Source organism: Dipodomys spectabilis, unplaced genomic scaffold (assembly GCF_019054845.1).
Source record: "Dipodomys spectabilis isolate Male_0828 unplaced genomic scaffold, ASM1905484v1 ptg000018l, whole genome shotgun sequence".
NCBI lineage: Eukaryota > Metazoa > Chordata > Mammalia > Rodentia > Heteromyidae > Dipodomys > Dipodomys spectabilis.
In genome coordinates this window covers 19,697,404-19,718,078 of record NW_024870695.1, presented here as the reverse complement: position 1 = coordinate 19,718,078, position 20,675 = coordinate 19,697,404, and the positions used below count along the sequence as shown (strand labels likewise).

The following is a 20,675-nucleotide window of genomic DNA, read 5'->3' as shown; positions in this document are numbered from 1 at the left end:
ACTTAGGTGTGAGTCTCAGTTCTGGACAGGATGCTTCACCCCTCTGAATCACTATTTTCCTAGCTGGAAAACAAGAAAATATTCACTATATCAGCCTACTAAGCAAGCATTCTGTGTGCTTTAAGTAAGGTTTGAACTCAATTTTATAGATAGAGAGCCCATAAAGATGTAAGTTGTATTAAGTAGCCATTTAGATTCTTAAACCTCCAAAAACAAGTTGAGATCATTTCTCTAATGGATGAACAGAAAAAAATTAGTGAATTATCAAATGAAGCGCTTTACTATGTTCATATAATTTTTCAGTATAAATCTGAATTACAAAAATGATTGTTATCTGGTATCAAATTCTGGTAAATGACATATAAAATGAACCACATATAAAATAATGAGCTACATAAAAATTATCAAGGTGCACATAATTATACACAAAAAAAGATATATGCAGTACAAAAATTAATTATATGTGCTTTCGTAAAAGAAAACAATTACTGTAGTGGTAAGTGATCTTTTAAATGTATATAGTAATATCACAAAGCTTCATGAAACTCCCTAAATCCAGAATTAGATACTATTCGACAATCTAACAAGCAGTGCATGCTTTACTCCCATTTCACACATTCTGTTGCAGAGTTGGGCATCCCACGTCTCTACTCAGGTTGTGCATGTAGACAAAGAAGACCACGTAGTTCCACTTCCTATAGAAAATCATCAACTTTTCTGGTTGGGAAGTTCTCTAGAGAAATCCTCTTCATTCTCCTCTGAGCAAGACAGATTCAGGACATTCATCACAGGATGGATCCAAGAGGTGGTCTGTGTGACATGACTTGAGAAGGACAAAGAATAAAAAATTAAACTCTGAAAGACTGTGTTTTCTATCCAGACATGTGACTATTGCTTGTGAGTATGGATACTATCCTTTTTTTTTTTTTTCCTGTCGGTCCTGGGGCTTGAACTCTGGGCCTGAGTGCCATCCCTCAGCTCTTCAGCTTAAGGGTTAGTGCTCTACCACTTGAGCCATAGCACCACTACCCGTTTTCTGAGTGGTTTATTGGAGATGAGAGTCTCATGGACATTCCTTTCAAGGCTGGCTTTGAACCTTGATCCTCAGATCTCAGCCTCTTGAGTAGCTAGGATTACAGGCATGAGCCAAGAGTGCCCAGCAATGGATCTTACTGGAAGGCTTGAGGAAACAGTTAGAACTGGATCCAATAGTATTAGTATGTCTTAGATATGTTTTAAGGTTCAGTGACAATTATTTCTTTCTTCTTTTTTAGGTATTAAGAAGTGCCGGTGAATGTATCATCTTTGACTCTTTCTCTCCCCCACCCCCCACTTACCTTATACTGTCAATCAACAAATCTTGACTTCAGAATTTCTGAAATCTATTCCCTCCTATCTTTTTTCCCCTCACTGTAATAGCCCAATTCACTGGATAGCTCCTCTATGATTTTATTCTAGTTCACCTCAAATTCATTCTCTACTCCAGAGTAGAGATTTCCTTTAATGCCAAATCATATACTGTCACCTGGTAGAAGTTCAGTTACAACCAATACCTTCTGGATCAAATACATACTCTGTAAAGTACCTGATCTCTTATCTCTGATCTCAACAACACCTTCCTAGCTGCCCCTCTTCTGTTCCCAAAGATGTCAAATCTTCTTCCAATATGTGCCCATGGTCTTATCACTTATTATTTTGTATTATAAATGCCTGTTAACTTTTAGGTATTCTCATTACATATGAAACCCCTGGGGACAGGGACTATATTTCTTATCTCTGAATTGATGGTGTCTGACATGTTCATAGAACATGGCATCTGAAGGAAGAATGCAAGTACAGAGGAGGAAGGATGTGGGAAAGATACTGGGAGTGGTTGAACAACATAACCAACATTACCAACCTAGTAAATGGTATTTCTCAGACCTCGTATCTCACTGCCAGCCTTCAGCTGGATGGACAACTGGACGGACAGTTTCTCCCTGGAAACTTTCTAGCCCTGGCTTAGCCCACTGCCCACACACACCCTAGATCAGTTTTCTCAGCCTCTGTCTTAATAACCTGAATCTCAGAAGCAGCATTATGTCTTAGAACATCTAAAGGCCAGTGTAAGACTGGATCTGGAGGAATCTCTAACAAAGTATGTTCTGAGAGGTTTAATAAAATACTATGAAAAACAGAATGTTTCAGATTTACAAATAAATTGGTTTTGTGTGTGTGTGTATGTGTGTATATGTATGTGTGTGTATATGTGTCTGTCGTGGTGCCTGAACTCTGGGCCTAGGCACTGTCCCTCAGCTCTTTAGCTCAAGGCTAGTGCTCTACCACTTGAGCCACAGCTCCACTTCTGGCTTTTTCTGCTTATGTGGTGCTGAGGAATTGAACCCAGGGCCTCATGTATGTAAGGCAAGCATTCTACCACTGAGCCACCTCCCCAGCCTATAAATTGGTCTCCTTTAATGCTGGATTTCCTGGTATCTTTAATACACTGATGTGCTCTATAAATTTTCAACAGTATATAATGTTAAATAACATGCCACTGTTCCATGCACAGAGCTAGTGTGGTATAGAACACAATACAGGAACTATCACAAAAACTCACTCACTTTAGTGGCACAGTGCCAGCCTTGAGTGAAAAAGCTAAAGGACAGCATCCTGGCTCTGATACCACCCCCCTCCCCCAACATAAATCAAGCGGAAGGTGATAAGATGCAGAGAGCTTCACGGTTTCAAAACCTGGATGTGGTTAAGTGGTACAAAGAATCGTTACTTTGACAACTCATACTACTATTTTCTCTTTAAAATGGTTTAAAGGAATTTCTTGTTATGAATGTTAACCTTATTAAAGCATTTAATTGAGAATAGGTTAATTTCATTTCAAGGTCTTTATAAACCTGGAAAATTGCCTAAATTGAAAGTGTTTTTTAAGAAACACAAGTGCAACCTCTGAAAGCTGTGACGCCATGTAAGGTGAAATGAGGACACTGTAACCCAAGCAAAGTACAATACGAAAAGGAAGACTCTGGATGACTTACTTACTGTAAAATCTTATTATCCAAGATCTTAAACCTTGGGTTTATCAGTACATTTAAAATATGCTAATCCAAACAAGAGACTCTGCCAAATTACTTTAAATCCTCCCTCCTCTATAATATTTCTTAATTGTGGAGGCTAGGAAACAAGAAAATCAAGAATGATTACTGAGTGATAAGTTCAGGCGCAGGTTTGCTGGTAGGCTTTAGACAAGTAATATTCTCATGCTTGAAACAGCGTAACTGCCCCAAATATAGACAATCCATTAAATTGGTAATTTAAAATAACCAAAAGGAAAATGCCTAAGATAAACAGGGACAGACTCTGTATAGTGAATGTCAGAAAGTTCCACCAGGAAGTCATTCTTGCCAATACCATTCATTAAGCACTTTTTCACCAACAACTCAACATCAGACCTTATACAAATAGAAAGGTAATAACCATAAAATTGGATTAATCTTATCTTCACAGTATAGTATTCTGCACATACTCAAACACACACACAAACACACAAATGCATACGCTAAAATTGCTATCAAACAAACAATTCTAACAGCTACTCACTACACACAATAAAACAAGGGCAGCAGAGATATGATTTCTGTGCTTTAAGAACACATTTCATCCTTTAATCTTTGCTAAAAACCTTTAGAACCAATGTGACACCTTCTGTGACCTATGGGATGGATATATGTAGTGTCTGGCAAGAGGCTCCTCACTAAATGATCACAGCTAGCTTTATTGAAAAAGAGTTCTCTGATTATTATAAGAAAAACTTGGAATTCTGCCTAAGATGCTGGAATGGGGCCAGTATTGAGTATTCCATTCAATTTTATGTGTTAGTGAGCACTGTTACTAAAGAGCTTTGACATACATAACCGGTATGATGAGATAATCCCAGATTTACTGGCTTTGTGAACATTTTAGTATTACAAATATTTCCTCTCTGGTTTGTATGCTTGATAATTCACCTGAGAAGAGAGAATAAATCAGTCCCATTGACTTTGTTTAATTAATAAAGAAGTCATGGTTCATAAAGGGAGATGTTGCTATTTAGAATGAAAAATGTAGAGGGCTGGCAAGTAATGAAGTTGCCTCTGAAGCATGAAAACCTCTCATTTGGACAGACAGTACCTCTGGCAAATGTTCCTGCAGAGACACTGCATCTGACCTGATTTGAAGAACAATGAACAGTAGTTCAAATATATTTAAAAACCTGAAAAGTATATTTGTCTTTGAATGGTTGCCAGATCTGTTGTTGGAAAACAATAATATTCTGGTTGGGGAGATGACAGTATTGTGTGTTTTCCTAGAATAATATTATCCAATTGAAAGACAAATCTCAGTTTATAAAAAACTGAGAGAACATGTTTTATTTTATTGGCAAAGAAATGTAAGTGAATTATTTAAATCCCATTATATTACTCTCCTTATGTTTCCTACTTCCTAGCCAGAGGAGCAAAATGCTTTCAAAAAAGAAAGCACAATGATTTCTTTTAAAATAAAAATGCAGGACACTATGTTTAGTAGTGTCTTAATGACAAAGAGTGCACTACTTTTGTAGAAATTCATGTGTGTAACTGTGATGATGAGATGCTTTTATGACTTGTTCATTGTTGATGGCACTATTTTTATATACCTGTGGGGTTAATAAGATTTGGCTTTATTATTTTATCATGTCTGAGATTATGAAGCAAAAATGACTTCCAGTGTAATTTTTTTGGGGGGGTTAATTTTAAGTGTATAATATTCAAATGAAACAGAAAACAAAAACAACTAATTACAGTAATATAATTGCTTCAGATACCAGTACATTTTAGTCACTGGAAAATGTTATCTGGCCATAAACTACATGTGGTAATGAAAAGATTTAAATTTAAAAATAACTCTCATTTAAAAGTCAGCAAAAAGAAGGTGTCAGCACAAGGTAAGCTATGTCAATCAAAGTATGAAAACGTCATCAAACCATGACAAAGCATCAGGTGACAGCTCCAGACATTGGCTGTGAGAATTAACTACAGACTGCTAATATGAAATACCCACTTCAAAATATGTCAATGGAAATTACAGTCATTTGGCTCCTACTGACCTAGGAGTTCCTTCTTGAACATTCTGGAATTATACCTTTGGATAAAAAAGGATTATTTATGACTAATGAACTCTTTCTGTAAATATCACAGACAACTGAGCATTCTGTAACTGGGCACCTGGAAGTCCAATAAGGTAGCAATATTAGTAAAATCTCATCTAAATTTTTACAGTTGCAGAGATAAATTTTATTCTATTCTATATGATGTGTTCTATAAAAACACAATTATCTTTGAAAGTCTTAAAATCCAATTAATTAAAAAAATCTTTCCGTCTTAGATATCAAATTACTTTCTAATTACTTTCTAAGAATCTAAAGGTACATCATACTATTGCTCTTATACAGTATTGATATAATTTACTGTCATACTTCTAAAAGATGAATCCTAGCTGAGTGCCAGTGGTTCATGCCTATAATGCTAGCTACTCAGGAGGCTGATAGATCTGAAGATTGTGGTTTGAAGCCTGGGCAGTAAAGTTTGTGAGACTCAGGTCCAATTAACCACCAAAACATCCAGAAGTAGAGCTGTAGCTCAATTAGTAGTGAGCCAACCTTAAGCACAAAAACTCAAGGACAGCACCCAGGTCCCTGAGTTCAAGCTCTAGAATTGGCACAAAAAAAATAAATAAACATATGAACCCTGAAAAGAAAATTCCAGATAAAAATGAGTCAATATTTACATATTTTTTTTTCAGATAATGTATCCAGATCTGTTTTGTCATTGATTGTTAAACGGAGCTTAAAAAAAATCCCAGTCCCAACTGGTAGTTTTCCAAAGAGAAAACAACTCTGTGACTTTAATTTCCGAATCTAAGCCTATTAAAATAAACTAAAAATTTTAAGACATGTAATTTCAATAAACTTAATGATTATAATTTTTCTACTAATGTTTAACTACATTAAAAAATATAAAGACATCAGTGTATGCTACATTAGAAAACAATCTGTAAAATACCAAAGGTAGAAGGTATTTGCGAGGTTCTTTAGAAGACCATTTTTAAAGTAGTGAGGTATGAACACTAAAGCAGTTAAATGTGAATGTTGTGAACCTGTAGAGTGAAGAAATATAGGACTGAAAATGCCATCAGCCTCTCCAGTTCTCTCTTGAACTGGATTTGTTGATTTTTGGACTTATCAGTGTGTTTTGAGGAAACTGATATTGAGAAGGTGAAGCAACCTTACTCCAGGTCATAAACCTGGTACATGTCAAAGCCAGGCTCCAGATACAAATCGACCTTCTCAGAATTTAGCTGTTACATTAAACTCTTTTTATATGGGTTAGTTTCCATAGTGATACATGAAGAGGCTCTAGGATGGATTAAGTGATCATCTGAGAGGGTCTCTTCAGCTTTGCAAGATGAAATTAATTAAAGGATTAACCCCATGATCACAGATTATACCTCTAAAGCTATTATACCTTTTTTTTTTTAAAGACTTGCCATGAAATCCATAAAAAAAAAGCATTATCTGAGCAAACTGTGAATAAAAAGTCCTTGTGTGAAGCTAGAGTCAGAGGTTCTGTGCTTTGCCAGGAGTCATACTTTGTACCACTTGTCAAAATGAATTCTGAACAGGCCTATCTGTCCACTAGGTTGGCTTCTGGGGGTCAGGGACCTGTCCTCACCCTCACAGCCTGCGTCACTCTGAGCAAGTGGAGTTAATGAACGTTTGGTGCATGGATACCTTATATATTCCACAGAGGCTTGCTGTAGTTATACTACTGAGTTACAATACTCAGAGTGGAAGACTAGATTACTTACGACTGAGGAGTAGATTAAGCATCCTCAGATATCATAAAGTAGTGGATATATCCTAATTGGCTTAGAAATATGTTTATAGAAATTGAACATTATTTGGGGAAAACGGATTTATTTCAAACAAAGTAGATTAAGACGCATCAGTGTATGCCCTCTTCACCAATGTCCTCATGGCTAAATAATGTGCAAAGATCTGGAGATACATCTGGTGGCAGGTGATGGTTGAAGCAGTATGATAATGCAAACAATTTTGGCTGCATTTACTTTTTTTCTTTTTTTAGATAGGTGGTAGTCTATGTAAATGTTACTTGGATCCTAGGATTTGTGTTACATTTATACAAATAAATTATGTTACCTACACAACTCTCATTTTAATTATTAGAGTGTGAAATGTTACAAAGACACATCTGATGGCAAAGAGAGCTTGACCTGCCCCACATTCCCTGAGTCTCAATGATTTTATCAGAAGTGATTTTTATCAGATTGGGATTTTCAGCCTCTGAGATGGAAGGAATTCATAGAAATCCATGTCTCTAGGCACTTTATGACCGCGTGAAAGGTGGAAATTGTCAGCAAGTATCTGGTTAATGCTGACAGAGTAATAAAGTACAGTTAAGATCCAAGATCACTGCAGGCTCCATTATATTGGAATTTGTCACTTAGATATAGATGGTCAGGCATGGGGCAGCTGGGTAAGACTTCTGTCAGATAAAGCATTTTGTATTTCACAACAATTTTTGATACTCATTTCCTCATTTGTTTTTCAACCCCTTTTCTCAACATGTTCTACAGTTGAAGAAGTTAAGGCTCAGAAGGTTTAAGGGTCTCATCCAAGGCGATAAGGTAGAAGAGCTAGTACTGAGATGCCTATCTGGAGCACTGGTCTTTCAGAAAGACTATGCAGATTGCATTTGAAATTGCAGTTTTCCTAAGTACTAACCGGATTACCTGTGTGTTGCTGGGGAAGTTACTTAAAACTCTAAAGCTGTTTTCTAATCTGTGCAACATATAGATTGTTAATAGATAACATGTATGAATATACACCCTAGATCAAGCCAGATGCATTCAAGGTATACCGTGACCATTACTCTCTCACTTTTCTCTCTGATACTTTTCTGTTGCATAAATGAATTACTAAAAATTTTGTGGCTTAAAATGACTTAAATTTCCTAGCTTAAAAATCTGAAGTTCAGAAGTCTGACATGGATCTTTCTGGGCTATGATCAAGGTATTAGCAAGGTATTGACAATCTTTTGGGGGTTATCTAAGGAAGAATCATCCCCTGGGTTTTCCAGGATCTAAAGACCAGCCATATTCCTGGGCTCATGGCCCTTATCTTTAAGGCCAGCAATCTATGTTGGATAGTGTATCTTGGATTATGCATCCATTGTTACATGTCTGATGATTGTCTCTTCTGTCTTTCTATTCCACTGTTAAAGTCTCAAGTAGTTAGTTAGATCCACTTAGATACTTAGGATACTCCCTGTAATTCAATGTCAATGGATTAGCCACTTCCACTCGCTACTTTATCATGTAATCTAACATTGTCACAGGTCCTGGAGACTAGGATTTAGACATTATTGGGGACCCATTATTCTGCCTATCACACTTCCCCTTCACAATGATTCTTTCACAAAGACTGCAGACTGAGGGAAAAGGCACTAGTTTGAACCAATTCTTTGAATTAATTTAATTTTGTTTAAAACTTAGTAAAAGTATAGCAAGAAAGATTACATGTGACTTTCTAATAGAGAAAGCCTATTGGGTAAAGTAAAAAGTTATAGAAATCTTAACAGTTTATAATGTAGAAATAGAGAATTAGAGGCATGAACCACTGATGCCCAGTAAAAATAGTCCAAAGAAGGAGATATAGCAGAAGCTTGTGTAGACAACTTAGCTGGAGATATCCCCTAACTAAATGTGTCAGAGTGAGGAGAGGGAATGAAGAAGGCTAGGCTTGTGTGCAGGTGAATTAGACAGGTTCTTCTCATACATCAGCTTATGCACTCTGGAAACGATCCCTATGAAGTGATAATATATTTTAAAGCTTCGAGGCCTGTTAAATGAACATCCCTGAGGACGTTTTCTGTGGCGACCCCAGCACTGGAATCCAGGTTTCTCCATGTCTAAAGTCCATGTTCTTTCCTTTCCATCAGATGACCTTTATGTAATTAAATGCACTAGCACTAGGAATATTCAGTTAATTCAAATTAGCCTGGATGAGCTGGTAATACTATGCTCTTCAAAACACTTGGGGAAAAAGAAGATTTAGGTGGCAGGGGAAACAAAAGGAAGAAAGGAGGGATAGGCGTCTTGAGAACAGCAAGGGAAGGCAGCTGGGTCTGTTCCCGCATACAGCGCCTAATATCCTCTGCAGAACCCATCATGATTTTCTGAGTGGGATCCCTACAAGAACGCAGGCGGTATGCAGTACATAATAAAGGAAGACTTTCGTTGAGAACAGTTAAAGTAAATACATCTTGGTGCTGAATGGGGCTAAGTTCTAACAACAAACAACAAGAAACAAGACAAAGGCAAGAACACTAATGACTCACGGTGAGTACCTCACTCCTCCATGAGGCAGGGTGAAGGGATCACTGATATGCTGGTAGGTTTTTGTTTTAATTTTCAGTCTCTGGCTTTTCTGATCTCTAGAAGATCACTACTATTCTTGGAAACAAGTTTCTATTATGCTGTTTGAAAGTAGATATACAGCAGTCTACCGAAATCAGATCGGTTTGAAATGATTGTCTTGTCCTATATCAACAGATAACCCTAAAATCAGGAGTGGGAGTCATGCAACTTGAACACGTGTGTGGGTGGCTCTGGAGACAGGCATCCTGGATCACATGACCTCAACGGGTCTAGCCTCTTCAACAGTCTCTGTAACTGTAATGGTGAGACAATGGCACCCACCTTAGTCCTTTGGAAAACAAACTTTATCTTTCTCCTTCTGTTTTCTTCCTGCATCAAGATGAGGGAAGAGAACTGCTGGAATGCTGAGTAGAGCAAAAGGGCACAGGTAAACATCACCTCTTCCTATCTGCCCATAGGAGCACTGAATCTCAAGGTAGCTGAAGACTTTGCTAACTCTTTCTGTTTGGCTCAGCTCCTTGAATATTCCTTTCCTTTTAATAGTCCAGTGTAAGGCTGCTCCCATGTGTAAGGGGCAGTGGATTACTCAGCTGGGGACCACAGTGAGACAAGCTGGCTGCTAGGCGAGACGCCTCTTGCCTTCCTTTGCACTTGTTCCTTACTTCTTCTAAGGAATCTTAGTTGGGTTCTGACATTCAGCTTTGGATACTGAGAGAAGACTAAACTTAGGAAAAGACATCTCTACAGGGCGTAGACTCACTTATTGGTTATCTGTCCAAGGCCTAGGTTAGTAATGATAACCTGGGTTAATAAAGAATATGTTCCTTTAGCTTCTTTTGGGAGACCTTCGAGAAGAAGAGTATGGCTGAAGGCAAAATGCAGCTCAACACCACCCTAACTCCATGAATAACAGCCACTGTGGCATCTACTGTCCACCTTGTTAAGGGTTTAAATGATGCAATGCACAGGAAAATACATACAGCGTATTAGTGGCCACTGAGCATCAGTTAGTGCTAAATGCAAATTTGAATGGGAGTTTTGATTGTCCTGTCACCCTTACAGTACATATATGGGATTCCTGGATCCTTATCCCTCAATGTTCGTAAATACGTTCCTTTGCTTAGTAAGCAGTCTAGAGATTGGAAGAAAAAAAAAAGCAGGGTGCTGGTGGCTCATGCCTGTAGTCCTAGCTACTCAGGAGGCTGAGATCTGAGGATCGTGGTTTAAAGCCAGCCCAGGCAGGAAACTCTGTGAGACTCTTATCTCCAATTAGCCATCAGAAAACTGGAAGTGGCACTGTGGCTCCAGTGGTAGAGCACTAGCCTTGAGTTGAAGAGCTGAGGGACAGTGCCCAAGCCCAGAGTTCAAGCCCCATGACTGATCCCCCCCCCACCCCCCAAAAAAGTACACTATGAAACCCTAACTTTTCCTTAAATCCTTCCAAATATAAAACTTTATCTCTTTAATGGTGATATACTTTTTTTAAGGCTTTCCCTTTCACATCATGATGGCCTTTCTACCACATTGTAAAACACTGATGTCTCCTTATTTGGCATCTACCTTCTGTAGTCATGTTTCCAGGTACCCAGCATTCAGCAATACTATTAGATCATAGTATTCACCTCGCTTTATAATATGCAAACAGAGGTTAAGAGACATGTAGGAACATGCGTAAAGGGATAAGGATAGAGAATTTGAAATCTGGAAACGCCTTTGGAAAGTATATGAAAATTTGAAAGGACAGCAAAGACATGTCTTCTCTCTTTTCTCTTCAGATATATACCCAGCCTAATTTGTTAAAATGACAGAAAAAGGAATTTCTTGGGATCTTGTGAGTCCGTAAGTTTCCCCCTTGTGCTCTTATAATGCCAATGCTGACATGAACAGAATTATTTAGAACATGGAAGTGTGTCAGATTGCCCTGTCCAAGGCAACACCAGGCATCCAACAGCTAGAAAATATATTCCTGCTCAGGCGCTCAAAGTTTCTGAGTCACAGTCTACTATGGCAGAAAATATCTTGGATCAGAAGATTACGATTCTAGTTCTGGCTTGGTAATGTAGCAACTGTGGATTTTTTTTTTTTTTTTTTTTTTTGGCATTGCTTCAAGGCTCTTATTTTCTTTATCTATAAAGTAAGGGGAGATGATAAGGTTCACATACCTCAAACAACAAAGGGCTGTTGTGATGCCACTGGGTTAAGTGGTTCCTATACTGATGTGCTTATGTCTTACTAAATGTATTTCCTCACAGTAATATAGATTTCATGATATCAGGGAATATCTTCCAGTCTCTGTATTTTCCTATTGTATCAGAATGAATGATCTGTGTACATTTTAAAGTATTAAATGGCACTTATTATTAACATTGTAAAAATATTTTAAGATATATAAAATGGATTTTTCACTAGATATTTGCTTTTCATAAACACTATTATTTATGAATTCAGAGGTAGCCAATATTAAGTTCAAATAAAGATCCTGTTCCCTTTTTTTCTGATATTTCCCCTGAACAACAAACATTCATTCTCTTGAAGGGTGTGCCAGGGGTATTTCCCCCCCAAGTGACATCTGATATTAGCATTTAAATCACATGCAATAAAAATGTTGAGGCTTCATTTCTTGTTTCTAATTTTTATAACCTCCAAGAGGGTTTCTGGGTTTTGCTGATTATTCTGCAACTTTCAGGTTCTCTCCAGATGTGAGGAAAACTGCTTACTTGCTTAAGATGTTTGCACTTACTTGATGAAGTACTTGATTCCATCTGCTGTGTAAGCTTCCTCCCACCCATAAGGTAAATCTAGAGTGAAAGGAAACCAGAAATACATTTAATAAGGCATGAAGATCGCTTTTTTTTTATTTTATGCACACAAATCTCCCCATCCTGACAATTATTAGAGTACACTTCTTATACAAAAGGCTTGTCTAGGAAGGCAAAATCATGACAATTCAGATGAGCTTGGAGGTTTAGTATCTTTCCAACACAATAAATAAGCGTCGAACAGTTAACAATCTGCTTTAGTTGCAATAACTGGATTATGACTTGTCATTTACATGTAGCGAGCATTTTTGTCAGTGAGATTCAAGGAGAAAAAAATTGTGCTGCAGCATAGTCTGTGCCTGCAGGCAGAAGGATGGACAAGATGGCCCCTGCTTGTCTATTCTGGCTCAAAGTTTCTTTAATTGGCTCCCTTTACATTCTTTCGCTCAGCTCCACAGGGAATCATACATGAATGCCAGATCAGCAGGGGTTTGAAAGTAACTTTTGGATAAGACACAATTCCTTATTAAGTTTAAAAGTTTAGTGAAGTGATTTACAATGGACTGTGGCATTTTACTTCGGTAATTAAGAATTTTGTGCACTAAACATAAACAGCCCAATGATTTGCTAAACTTAGCTTCCATATCTATAACAGGATTTAGAATAGTTAGCTAAAAAGGGATATGGAAAGAAGTGTGCAAGTAATACAGAGGCCATACTGTATCAATAAGCTCACTGCTGTCCTCCTGACTCTGGGACTGTCCCACCCCTTTGCTCTATCTTCGGGTATTGCTAAGGATTTTAATTGACTTTTGGGATCAGTATCATACACTGATATCATCCCCCCCCCCCTTCTCTCTTTTTTTTCCGGTGCTGGTCATGGGGCTTGAAGGCCTGGGAGCTGTCCCCATGCTTCTGTGTTCAAAGGTAGCACTCTACCATTTGAGCCACAGCTCCACATTGCATCAGAATAGTTATTTAATGATTATTCCCATAAAGATATCCCTGTAGACTAAAAAGTTGGTATAATTTATTTTTTGATAGATTGTGTGCTGGGACAAAGTGTTTTTTTTTTTTTTTTTGGTAAGAAGACTGAATACTTCCTTATTTTTCATACAGTTGACATAGACTGTAACCAGACTGAAAGACTAAGTGATCACAACTAATCTCTCAGTGATAAATCAGTACTAAACACAATTATTACCCAATTGTAGGCTGAAAAACACAACAGTATGCTTTATGCAAAAAGAACATTTTTTATTTCTATGTATTTATATGATGGTGATTAACTCAGTTTTCCATTAGGAAAGGCTGTCATTTCTTCACAATAAGTGATTTGGAAGTAATTATAACATGATATAACTGCTTTGTAATAATCATTACTGTCCCAGATACAGAAATATTTCTATATTGACAAAATCTTTACACACTTGAAAATACATAATGCCTCTATCCCCCTTTTAAGTAGTTGTCCAAAGAAGTTGACACTTAACAAAGCAGTTTATGAATTCAATGCATCTTGACCAACGTCAGCCCTTTCAACATTCTCACTCCCTTCCCTTCTTTTTCTTTTTTTTGTTGTTTGGTTTTTGGTCCAGTCGTGAGGTCTGGGCGCTGTCCCTCAGCACTTCAGCTCAAGGCTAGCGCTCTAGCACTTGAGCCACAGCGCCACTTCAGGCTTTTTTCTTTTTGCTTATGTGGTGCTGAGGAATTGAACCCAGGGCCTCAGGCATGCAAGGTAAGCGCTCTACCACTGAGCCACCTTCCCAGCGCCCTTCCCTTCTTTTCTTAATTTTGTAGCATATGCATTGAATTCTTGACTACATTCCATTCCACTTCTCTTCTTCATTAATCTATTTTCCCCCTTTTCATATTGAAAAAGAGAAACATGCTATGACAACTGTAACCACCTGAAATTGTTTCTGGTTGGAAGCCCTGTCTGTGAGTACTTAACATTCCTTCCACCAGAAATCATTTGGTTCTGATCAAACAGTTCATGGGGATGATTCTAAAATCTGCACGAGTATCTTGCCAAAGGAAAAGTCTTAAGCATACTAATCTCAGAATACTGGCTTGTCACCTAGAACTCAACAAATCCAACCCTAACTCATCACGTTTTCATATAAAAGGATTTCATGTCCAATTTCCTATTCTATTTATGTGCCACAGATTCTCTATTATATCTGGCCCACAGGTGCATTCATTTAGCTGATCTTATGTATGACGTGGCTGGCATTTTGGTTTGGTGCTTGACATACGATGATGAACAAATAGACATTTACAATATCTTGATAATGTAGAGCATTTTTTTCCTGCAGAATTTACATTTGTTTTTTAAATTTTATTTTATTGTCAAGATGCTGTACAGAGGGGTGACAGTCACATGAGTAAGGCAATGAGTGCATGACTTGCCGATCATTGCTACCCCTTCCCTTGCTGTTCTCCCACTATCCCTTCCCTCTCCCACCTCCTACACTCCTCCCCACTCCACCCCAAGCCACCCCCACCCTGCCTGAAGTTATAAAGTTCATTTCCCATATACTGTCCTGTGGGTATCATTGTTGCAGTGGGTCATCCTGTGTCCTTGTTTCAGCATTTTGTTATTCTCCTTCCCCTCTCCAGATTAGACAAATGTATATACAAGATGCAGGGTACCAAAATCAAGTACAGTGACAACAGGGGATATACCATAGTGGGAAGAACATACGAAGGAAACAGCAAAAAAAATCACATAGTACATTTAAAACAATAACAACAAAGACAGACCTCTTGAGTCTGTATCTTGGGGTTCATTTCACTTAGTAGCATCTTTTTTTTATTGTGAAAATACTGTACAGAGGGGTTACAATTGCATGGGCAAAATAGTGAGTACATACACTAAAGCTACCAGCACGACTATGTTTATTGCAGCATTATTTACTATAGCGAAGATATGGAACCAACCCAGATGCCCCTCCGTAGATCAATGGATCAAGAAAATGTGTTATATATACACAATGGAATTCTATGCCTTTATCAGAAAGAATGACATTGCCCCATTTGTTAGGAAATGGAAAGGCTTGGAAAAAATTATATTAAGTGAAGTAAGCCAGGCCCAAAGAAACATAGGTCCCATGGTTTCCCTTATTTGCAGTATCTAGTATATATGTCTGAGTCAAGCAGAAAAGGTCAGATAAGGTTATGTTAGGGAAATGAACCCTAAGATATGTATTCAAATGTTTTTTCTTCTTTCATACGATTGTTTCTAACACATTTAAAAGATTATTTCTTTGTTGTTATGTATGTCCCTCCCCCACAGTATAACCCCTGCTTTCACTGTATTTGATGTCGGTATAATTTGTGGAGGGAAGGGGAAACAAAGGAGGAGGCTACAATGCTTGATAATGTAGAGCTTTTAAAAAGCCATAAATAAGACAGGGGAATATGATGCAAGAATACTTCATGACACAAAGGCTAACCTCCACAAGACAGAAAATACTCCTTCAACCTATGTTTTGTCATTAATTCATTCACATATGAGGGACAGCAACTTATTGGTCTTAGATGCTCAGAATGGGATTTTGACTTTCTGAGGGCTGAGGAGACTGCAGGTCAGTAAGACCCAAGTTCATGTCATAAGTTATTTCATTAATATCAACAGGATGTGGCTCTTTTTGTTGTTTTTGTTTTTATCCATGTCTACACTATTGTTCTTGGCTATCAGGTTTCCGAACTCCTTCCCTAACATGAATGTCAAATTCATGGCATTTTCTACTAACACCTACCCTCTAAGATCCGCCCCCCCCATCCACCTTCTGCTGCAGAAGACAATCTCTTCATAATCCCAACACCGAATCTTATTAAAGTACCTTTTAATCTTTACTAATATGGAAGATGAACATGGTGTCTCCTAATAGTTTAATTTCTACTTCTCTCATAAACAGTGAAGTTAATTAAGCACATTTCAAGATTTAAGTCATATATGTTTCTTGTGTCATCCATTATCCATGTGTTTTACCTAGTTTGCTAAATACATTTAACTTCAAATATAAGAAGAAATAAGGGAGATGGACAAGGAGTAAAGAGGCAGAGGGAGAGGTACGGTTTCCTGGTTCACAACCAATGCAGTTCACAATTCTTTACTGAGGAATGTGATACTCATCACAATGGTGAACTTTACACTTGCTTTGTAGTCAGGGACCATGAATTTATATGTAATATCCTTATCATTAGGATATCAATTGTATAAAATCACATTCTCATACATGTATATATTTTGATCATGTTCACCCCCTATTACTCTCTCTTGCCCTTATTCTACTAATCTTCTTTTTCTCAAATAGTTCCCATTCTAATTTAACATTTTTGAAGAAATCTAGATGATGAATATAAGAAAAAACGTGATATTTGTTTTTCCGAGTCTGGTTTGTCTCACACAACATTATTAACTCTAGAAGTTAGCTGTTTTGATAAACGTGAGTGTGAAAATATCTCTATTGCTGACTTTAATTCTTTCAGGTATACATGCAGGAGTATGGCAAGATCACAGGAAAATTCTACTTTTACTTGGTTTGGGAAACCACAACTATTTTCACAATAATCAAGCTAACTTTCATTTCTACCAATATTATATAAGGGTTCCCCCCTCTTTCCTTGCCAGCATTTGTTGTTGTTTGTTGTTTATAATACTCTCCAAATACAAACTGAATAAGCACAAGAACGTTTTTCAATTAAATGGCAGCGATGATTACAGCCATCTCGGTAGTTATGATGCGACTTTTATTAACCAACCTAGACCTGTACAAGGATTTTAAAGCAAGGCTAAGAATAACAGCTCCTTTTGCATTGCTTGTGGTTCTAGATATATAATTTAGATGCTTAACATAGGAAAAAATACAACTACTTATATGAGAAGTTCCATTAAGGTGAAACTTTTTTTTTCTTTTTACAATTCTTTCCTCAAGGCAGGAAAGTATATGTGTAATTTCACCTGTAACATTCACCACAAAACAGCAGGGCCTAGTGGGTCATTCAGAACCTTATCCAACAGTGTGAAGGGAAATGTTTAACGGCTGGCTTTGGAGGCAGGGGAAACTCAGACCTGTAGCATTTGTTAATTTCTGCAGTGTGAACACTAGCACTGTGACCTGAGTGATGTTACTGAACACACAGTTGATAGAAATACATGGTAATATATTGTGATACATCACACAAACAACCTCAAGAACAAAAATAACAGTAAGATGTAGGGCACTAACTCGGAAGTGGTGGGTGTTTAGTATCCATTACGTTTTCTTTTAATATATTCATTTAATTGTCATTTTAAACATTTTAAATTTTGACAACTAGTTCAGAAAAGTCTTGTAAGTCAGTACTAGCCAACTTCACTACTGTGGACATCCATTTTCCTTGTCCTAATAGAAAGTTCCAAAACTCAAGAAAACAGAAACATTGGGCAGGAGATGAGCACATGAAAATGATAACAGGCTTTAAACATGTGAACCAATGCAAAACGATAAACTCTGTATTTATCAATATTTATAATTAAGCTCTCCACGAACCTGATATTCTTTTAGCTATCTTATAAATATTGTTAACTCATTACACCCTCAGCACAAGCATTTGAGACAGGTGTAATGCATTGTTAGCACCAAGAGAGGAAACAGAGAGGGATGAAGGGTATAAGTGCTGCACTCATGGTCACACTGCCAATAAAAGATGTCATCACAATTTCAACACGGGCCAACCTGATGCTGGAACTTACACTTAAAAGTCTTGCTGTGCCAACTCCTCCTCTCCGTGCGCCCCTCCCCCTACATAGCCAACAATACATATTAAATGTTCAAATAATAGTTGCCCAGTTTTAGTAGAACATAAAAAGAAAACAATTCCCAACATCTCAATTTATGCAATATCATTTAGGGCAATGTTCTCTTCTTTTTTTTTAAAGCTAAAATAATTTCTAGGCTTGAACACAAAGTGGTCTATTTTAGAGACAGTTTATGTGAGATTTACAATTGTACCTGTTAATTTGTAGGTTTGACTGCAGTGCCAATTTTAAAGGAACTACCAGCTAATTTTCCCATGAAAAAAGGAATCTATTATACTGAGAGATGATTGTGACCTATGAATAACCATATAATGCAGTATTTCAAATATAAAAATAATCCTAAGGAAATCACTTTTAAAAAGAACTACCTAAAATTTCTGCATTGTGCTTTAAATACTCCCAATACTAGGCTTATATAAAAGCTGTAGTAACAGACATGATTTTTGGATCTATTGACTTGGTTTTTGAATACTTGGTTACATACAGCATTCCTGTCTGAAAGGAGGAAAAGCAAATGACATATACTCATATATAATGTACAAGCCCAAATTCCAGTTAAACTGTTAACATCATTTGATATGAATTATTTCTAGTTAGAACTCACCCATCTTTCAAGCTAAAAAACTATACTGTATTAAGGGAACTAGATAGTAAAAACATTCTCATCCCAAATGGGGAGAGGATCATTCATTTCTACACTGTTCTTCTCAAAGATTCAACACTCAGAATTTTTATAGTTGGAGCTCTTTACTTCCACGTAAGACTGTAGGCTCTCCTTGAACTACGATGAAGTGACGTTTGAGATGTCACCTTAAATGCTGTCTTACATTGTTAACTCTCTTCCCATTACCCAGACTGGGTAAGAATGTTATGATTTTATTGGCAGTTGTTTCTTTGCATTGATGGAATACTGGGGGAATGAGCTGTGTACTTGGGTTTGTTTTGCTTAAAATCAACAACATCCATTGTCCATCATCCTGTGTACTGATGGAGGTCGGCATAGAGCTTGCCAAAGCTTTCCTCTCTAGGGTGTCAAGCCCCATTCTGTACAACCAGCCTAAAGAGAGCTGCATAATCAAACTGTCTTTTCAAACTCTATTCTGTTCTGACAACTTTGCTGATTTAATCAGTGTAAAGAGCAGTAAAGGCTACCAGTCGAGAGAGAGAGCTGCTCTTGAGCATCTCCACGGCCATGGCTCACTTGTACATTTCCTGCAAGGATCCGCTCAGATGTCATTTGGTCAGTGGTACCTTGGTGGTCACCCTCTAAAAATAGCTCATTTCCCTCCTCTGTAATCTCTGGAACATATTATCCTCCCCACCACAGCTGCTTTCTTCTTTCTTTTCCTTTTCTCACACTAGAGGATGTACTTTCTGCTCACTGCTCAGGGTTATTACGAACACAGTAGATTTTTAATTGCTATTTGCTGAATTCAGGAGTCAATGTTTACTATACCAAGTATTTATGGCAATACAAACACCTAGTATTTAATCAGATGTAAAACTTGAGAGGAGAGCTCTTTAGAAAAATGTGTAGAAGGGGTGTTAAATTGAGAGGAGAATTTAAAGTGGTGCTGCAAAAGGACAGACTTAAATATCTGAGTTATTTTTCCATGAGTTGATATTCTTCTTTTGGTTACAGAGATGAAGATGATGTTTATCTTTATAAGAAGATAAAACGTTTCATTCTTTATACAAAGATGAAAAAATTGTTTAAAAAATATTGGTACTACTAAGGGCTAGCTAAGTGCTGGCAGATAAATGGAGTTCTTACTTTTTTTTTTTGGGTCCGGTCGTGGGGCCTGAACTCTGGGCTTGGGTGCTGACCCTCAGCTCTTCAGCTCAAGGTTAGCACTCTACCACTTGAGCCACAGCACCACTTCCAGCTTTTTTCTTTTTTCTTATGTGGTGCTGAGGAATCAAACCCAGGGCTTCATGCATGCAAGGCAAGTGCTCTACCACTGAGCCACCTTCCCAGGCCTAGAGTTCTTACTTTTAATTGGAGACTAGGATCTGGTGGATCATGGTGTAAGTTCAGCCTGAGCAGGATAGACTCCACCTCAAAATAACATATAAAAATGCTGAGGTGGAGGTATGGTTCAAGTGGTAGAGTACCAACTGAGCAAGCAAGTCATGCAAGCTTAAGGCCCTGAGTTCAAACCCCAGTACTACTACAAAAAAAGATACTAAGGGATCAATGGCTGATGAACATGAATTAATGGATTTTTTAGCAAGAAAAAAATGAAAAGAGATAATTGCATAGTTGTACCTTATCTTTTCTGTTCTAGTTTGGAAAAGTGACTTGGTGATCAGAGAGGGTAAAGTTGTTGTTTTTGATTCTAGGAAAGGAAATGTCACTGAGAAAAATATATCAAAGTTTACATACAGAAAAGAACCTCACAAGTAATGATTTTTTTTGGCAAGATATAAAATATAAAAGTAATCTACAATTTAAAATGAGACTTTAAACATTTCCCCCTAATAAAATTAAAATATTGAAAAAAAAATACCAGTGAGCTGGGCGCCGGTGGCTCACGCCTGTAATCCTAGCTACTCAGGAGGCTGAGATCTGAGGATCATGGTTCAAAGCCAGCCCGGGCAGGAAAACCCGTGAGACTCTTATCTCCAATAAACCA

At 37.5% G+C, this 20,675-nt stretch overlaps 1 protein-coding gene across 1 annotated transcript in view; it reads right to left on the bottom strand.

The window, feature by feature from the left end:
- Nucleotides 1-257: 257 nt before the first annotated feature.
- Nucleotides 258-20,675, bottom strand: part of Stxbp4 (syntaxin binding protein 4) — a 121,405-nt gene continuing 100,987 nt past the window's right edge. The window contains exons 16-17 of the mRNA XM_042672166.1: nucleotides 12,212-12,269; nucleotides 258-823 (exon numbers count right to left, since the gene is read on the bottom strand). Coding sequence (XP_042528100.1) covers nucleotides 709-823; nucleotides 12,212-12,269 — 173 coding nt within the window. The 3' untranslated portion in view covers nucleotides 258-708. The remainder of the gene's footprint in view (nucleotides 824-12,211; nucleotides 12,270-20,675) is intronic.